The following is a 6,092-nucleotide window of genomic DNA, read 5'->3' as shown; positions in this document are numbered from 1 at the left end:
TTACAAAATCGTGGAGATACAGTAAAAAATTTAAAAAAAAATTGTCCAATAACTAAACATCTATATGAATTTGAAATACACACACTCTACTTTATATGATTGAAATTTTTGGAAATCACCATAATAGACCAATAAGTCAAGTTTATGGTGTGATCTGTATCTAAACTGTAAACTTTGCATAATTAACTATATAAATCTTTAACTCAAATAAATATAAAAAAAATACTTATTTGAATTTGTGATATGATTTATATATAAATTGTAAACTCTGCTTAATTAACTATATAAGTTTTGAACTAAAATAAATATAAAAAGAGAATAGTCCTTTTTAAACCCAGAATATTTTTTCTAACTAATCCTTTGATGATTTATTATAGATTATACATTTTTTTAAATGGATTATTTGTTATTTGATTTGAAAAAGGGTCACATGGCACAATTTAAAGTACTGAAAAAGAAACATGTGTCACAATTTAATGTATCCACAAAAAGACACGGCATATACGTAGCTTGTTATCTTACTTATATATATATATATATATATAATAATAATAATTTAAATAGATAGATATTAATCTACATTTGGATTTTTATATATATATATACTATACACTTGATCATATGAACCTTACTTATGGCAAATCCTTAGGATAGATAGAAGTTTTCAAAAATCATGAAGACAGATCAGAAATTTTAAACACATGTTCTTTTTTTTTTCTAAATTTTTAAGTAGATATATATATATATATATATCAATTTAAATTCAAATATGATTACATTTGAATTTCAAATAGATAAAATTTAATTTTGTAATACATATAGAAAATGAAAAATCATCTTGAATATAACTCCAAACATGAATATTCTATTTTATATACATATAAAAATAATAAATCATCTTGAACTTTACTCCAAACTTAAATTCAAAAGTTCAAAATCATAGGAAAGACATCCCAAAATATAAAATTGTAGCAAACCAAAAAATAGACACATATTATTCATACATAGCCTTTCATCCCAATTATATATATATAATGATTGGATGTACATATTAATCTTTCACAATTTTTTTTATTTGACTTTTATCATTTTTATTTTTGAATGGAGTCTAACTGCATGCACTACTTATTAAAATCAATACGTTTGTATTTATTTTATATGATAGATGGATTCTTTTTTCCCCCAATGCAAATTAAACTTTTATTCCAAAAACCAAAGTCCAATAACAGTAGTATTGCGACAATGAAAACGAAAATCTAAAGCAGAATCTGTACAATAGTCAACAACAAACCAAGTTCAAAAGAAAACATGCAGCAATATGCATAAGAATCAGCCAACGCCCAAACGATCGATGATCATCCACTACCAGGTAAACTTATCAGACTTGCCAGCTCCCACAGCATCCAAGGCTAGAATGCCAGGCAGAGGAAGTGGTGGCAAATTTGCCCCTAAACTACAGGTCTATAAGTATTTGGCATCCTAAACTTGTTTTTAGTACATTGTTTCCTTTTAACTTTTTAAAATGGTGTGATATTACCCCTACCATTGACAAATATTAATTTTGACTGTTATTATTTGAATTAAAAATTGTAGAAAAGGACCAAGAAATTTTCTTGGTCCTTGTTTGTAATTTGTCCTTCTATGTAATTTTTCGATCATATTTTGAGGCATTTTTTTGTAATTTTCTTGTCAACTAAAATAATCAAAACTAACTTTTATTAATGGTAAATGTAACATCGTACCATTTTTTAAAGTTGCAGGGAAACATTATATGAAAAATGAGTTTAGGATTCTAGACACTTTTAGATCTAAAGTTTAAGGGTGAAATTATTCTTTAATCCTATTTTATATGACATTTGGATTCAAGGAGGCAAATTCAAGCAGCTCATGGTTAGTCTCAAACAAGGCCATATCTTGTGGATTCAAACTCACCCATGCTTCGACCCCCTTTCCATCACTTGTATCCATCAAAATAATTAAATTATTCATCTCCAGAGGAGGAAGGCTCACCCACTTGGGCTTTCCCCACCCAAAATCTACTTCATAAAACGCAAAATTGCACCAGCTCGAGCACATGTAGAAGTCTCTACCCTCTTTTTCCAATTCAATCTCCTTCACTGCCTCACTCATTAACGAGAAAGCATCTCTGTCTTGAAGTTTCATGAGACATTTCTTTGAAAATTGTTCCAGAGCATTCCTCTGCTGAAGCACCAACCATTTTAAGTCTATGTCAGTACTTTCATTGGTCTCTTCTAGTTTCACTACGACGTGACTTATGAAGTTGCCGACAGATGTCTCAGGTAAAGGTGGCCTTGTCCTTTTACGAAGATTTACTGCTTGGGATACCATGGAAGGTCTCTTGGTTATTCCTTGGCTTGTTCTTGATGCTATTATAGCACATTTCCATATTAGTGCTAATACTGCCTCCACTCGGCTAGGTTGTTCGACTATATTGTTAGCAGCTTTGGCCTTTAGTTTTGTGATCTTTGAGGAATCAAACACAAACCTGCGTACGCAATTTAATTTGCTATCTCACGTCAACAATATATATTTTCTATTTGATATGAATGGGTTCCATGTTAATGAAGTTTATTAGGAAAAAATATATATACAACTCAATCATATATAACTATGTAACTATGATTCAATTCACACTTTGATTTTTTTTTTAGGATAAATTTTAATGAGTACCCCTTGACTAGATTTAATTTCAGTGGGGGGACTGAAATAAAATTAAAAAGATGAGTAAAATGATCTTATTGTCCTTGGTGAAGTTAGGATAGAAACAACTTGTGTAAGGAAGTTAATAACTTATGTATGAAAAATGAATGACTGATGTAGGTGTAATGAGAGTTATAAATTCTACCTATATCAATAGTTTATTTTTCATACATCAGTTGTATATGAGTTGTTTATGCATCTACCTTTATCAAAGATAATATGGTCATTTTAGTTAGCTTTTTAATTTTATGTTAATCCCCACATATATAGTAAACTTTCAGAATTTCCGTGCGTTGACTGAAATTAAATCTAGTTAAGGGATCATCACTAAAATTTTCCTTTTTACTTTTTACTTTAAGAATAGAAAGAATGGCATGTCGATTTTACCTCAAAATAATAGAGCTTAAATCATATATATTTTATTTAATGATCAGGACAAAAAATAAAAAGTTCACTTGATCACATTTGCTCAACAACTAATTCTATTAGGGAAGCTCTTCGGATTCCTAAAGTTGTATATTTCTGAGTCTCTAAAAACAAGTTTATTTGCCACCTCAAAAAGAAATAAATTTTAATTCTGAGGGTTGAAATCATCAAGATTTGAAATTTCTCATTAAAACATAAAAAAGTTAATGAAAAAAATAATACAAAAAAGGATTTTATTTTCGCCGGTTGAACTAAATAGAGGTGAAAGTATGATCCATGTTAATGAAGTTTAGTTTGAAGAAAAAAAAAAGTATCTATAGCTTAATCATATTTAACTATATTGGTATCATTCAAGTCACCCTTCGACTCCTTTTTTTTATATAATTATTATTATTTTAAGAATAGAGAGAAAAAGGAAAGAAAGGCAGACACGTTGGTTTTACCATAAAATGATCGCTGAAGTTGAGAAATATAAGCCGTGAAGTTCAATAATATTTTATCAATTTTCCACATATGAAACTCATTTTTAGCCAAGAGGTAAAGCTATAATTTATATCGTTCTTTTATATCCTATGCTACTCCAAAATACTTTCATTGTGCTACATTTATTCCATGGGTTATGCTAAGATCAAGTTTAATTCTATTATCGATTAAAATCCTCTAAAGTTTTCTGCATTTGAGAGCATTTGAGCCATTGAATAAATCAGGTGATGATAGATGTGTTTGATTTTGATTCAAAGGCGGCAATATGAATGTAGGGAAATATAACAGTATAATGTATACAAAAGTGAGAAAAAATTTGGACCATTTGGCGTGAAATATTACAGTATTGAAACCATACAAACAAGGCACATGGTTTCATTTATTATGTGGCAGAATTATAAAGTTCATTTAATAAAACGCTATCAAACTTAGGAAACTTTGAAAATTGATCTTTCGAGGATTTTGATCCTTTGTCATGCCTTTCCTTAGACAAGTCTTATATATTTTATATTTATCTCCTTCCATAATTAATGATCAGGAAAAGAATTCTTACGTTTCCTTGACCAGCTAAGATCAGGTTCCTAAAGTTACAGATTTCGAGTCCCTAAAAACAAGACAATTTATTGCCTTTGAAAAGAAACTCATTTCTAGGGTTGAAATGGTCTAATTCAAGATTTGAACTTTCCCAACCAAAGGATAAAAAAGTTTTAGAAAAAGAAAAAACAAAAAATATTTAACGGGGGTGAATGTGTTGTGTAGAATATATAATACTTTCTCCATTTTTATTTGTAGAAAAAAAAGCTGTATTATATAGTTTAAGAAAATCAATTAATTATATTAAGTTTGTCTGAAAATAAAAAAATTAGACTATAATATCCTTTATTAATTGTATTAATCAAGTTTTCATTAATTATTTTTTATAACTATAAATAATAAAATTATAAAGGGTAATTTAGAAAGTTTGCGATAAATGCCTATTAGATAATGTGATTTTACTTATGTGAAAAAAAAAACTAAAAATGATAGTTCTTTTAATAAATAAAAATAGAAGGAGTACCTTCTTGTGATGCACAAATTGATGAAGTCTCCTAACGTGATAGGTGATGCAGCAATCGGAGAATCCATCGAAGCATAAAACGATCTGAAAATATTATACTTCGGAAGCATCGCCGCAGTCATGCACCCAAAAGCAGTACAAGACCAAGCCTTGATGAACGAAACAATCGTTGAAGCATCAGCAATCTTGTGAGACACAGACACACCAATCACCATTCCCCCACAATCAAACAAATTCACTTGAACTTTCAATAAAAACCCACTTCCTAACCCGGCATCATCGCCTGGCATAAACTGTTTCATAGATTCATTGTTGGGTTGTTTAAGGATGTCTTCGAGGAAGCCATGAACACGAGCTTTGCAAAACTCAACACCTTGGTCTTTACATTCAATTATTGCATTGTCTTTGATTCTTCCAGCCAGAGGGTAGAAGTAGGTCAGAGTCTCAGACAATGACGTCTTTAGCCTTTCACACCATTCTTCAGCAATCTTGTGATGATGACTAACTTTGTTTGCCTCGCATTGATCAATATTGGGATAGAAAAGTAGAATTGTAGTATACATGCCATCAATATTCATCTGGTCCTTGTAATATAGCTTAAAAGTTGCATGGCTTTGGGGTGTTGGAGATGATGGCTTTATGATTTGTCTGGACACAAACTCAACCTTCATCATCTTGTGGCTTGAAACTAGTCTGAATTTCACAATGGCTCAGAAGCTCAGGCCACTCTAATGCCTCAATATAGAGGCGAAACCAAGAATCACCCGCATTAATGACAAAAATCCTAATATTTGATTTTTAACTTATCATATACACATCCATGGATGTTATGATAAGATCCTAATAGTTTTATTATTGAGTAAAATACAATCATCTCTTTTTTGTTTTGCTAAAATTACAGAGGACCCCCTTTTATTTTCAAAATTTACATTTTAGTCCAATTTTTAACACAAGTATAAATATAAATATTTTAATTTGAAATACTTAATTTTTTATTTATAATTATGTTGAAAATTTTAAAATCCTTAATTTTCTCTTTTGATCTAATTGTCCTCTCTATGTGTGTGTGAATTTAGAAAACTTTACATGATTAAGTATGTCAATATTTAAATAATAATCTAAAATTTTGTGTTAAAATTAATGAGATTTAAATAAAAATAAATATAAATTATATTGAGTAATTTATTATATTAAATAATTATTTCATTAAATTTTTTTAACTTCATGTTTGAATATTTCTTTAGAAAATTTATATATTTAATTTTTTAAAAATTACTAAATAAATACATTTACATCACTAAAAACATTTAAATTCAAATAAAAAAGTAAAAAATATGTGCAATATTTTTTGGATAATTTAAATGATTTTTAGATAATATTTATATTCAAAGAGGGGTATTTTATC

The 6,092-nt window shown here is 28.8% G+C and overlaps 1 protein-coding gene across 1 annotated transcript; it reads right to left on the bottom strand.

The window, feature by feature from the left end:
- Positions 1-1,200: 1,200 nt before the first annotated feature.
- On the bottom strand, positions 1,201-5,361 carry LOC129308927 (stemmadenine O-acetyltransferase-like). Its single transcript, XM_054950290.1, has 4 exons — positions 4,688-5,361; positions 1,933-2,506; positions 1,389-1,461; positions 1,201-1,268 (listed from the first exon to the last, which is right to left on the bottom strand). The coding sequence occupies exons 1-4, from the start codon at positions 5,359-5,361 to the stop codon at positions 1,201-1,203; spliced, it is 1,389 nt and encodes a 462-aa protein (XP_054806265.1).
- Positions 5,362-6,092: the final 731 nt, after the last annotated feature.

Source organism: Prosopis cineraria, unplaced genomic scaffold, assembly GCF_029017545.1.
Source record: "Prosopis cineraria cultivar Desert tree isolate PC_DT_omini unplaced genomic scaffold, ASM2901754v1 PC4, whole genome shotgun sequence".
In the NCBI taxonomy this organism is placed as follows: domain Eukaryota; kingdom Viridiplantae; phylum Streptophyta; class Magnoliopsida; order Fabales; family Fabaceae; genus Prosopis; species Prosopis cineraria.
Note: the sequence above shows the minus strand (reverse complement) of the source record. Positions and strands in the feature narration are given on the sequence as shown.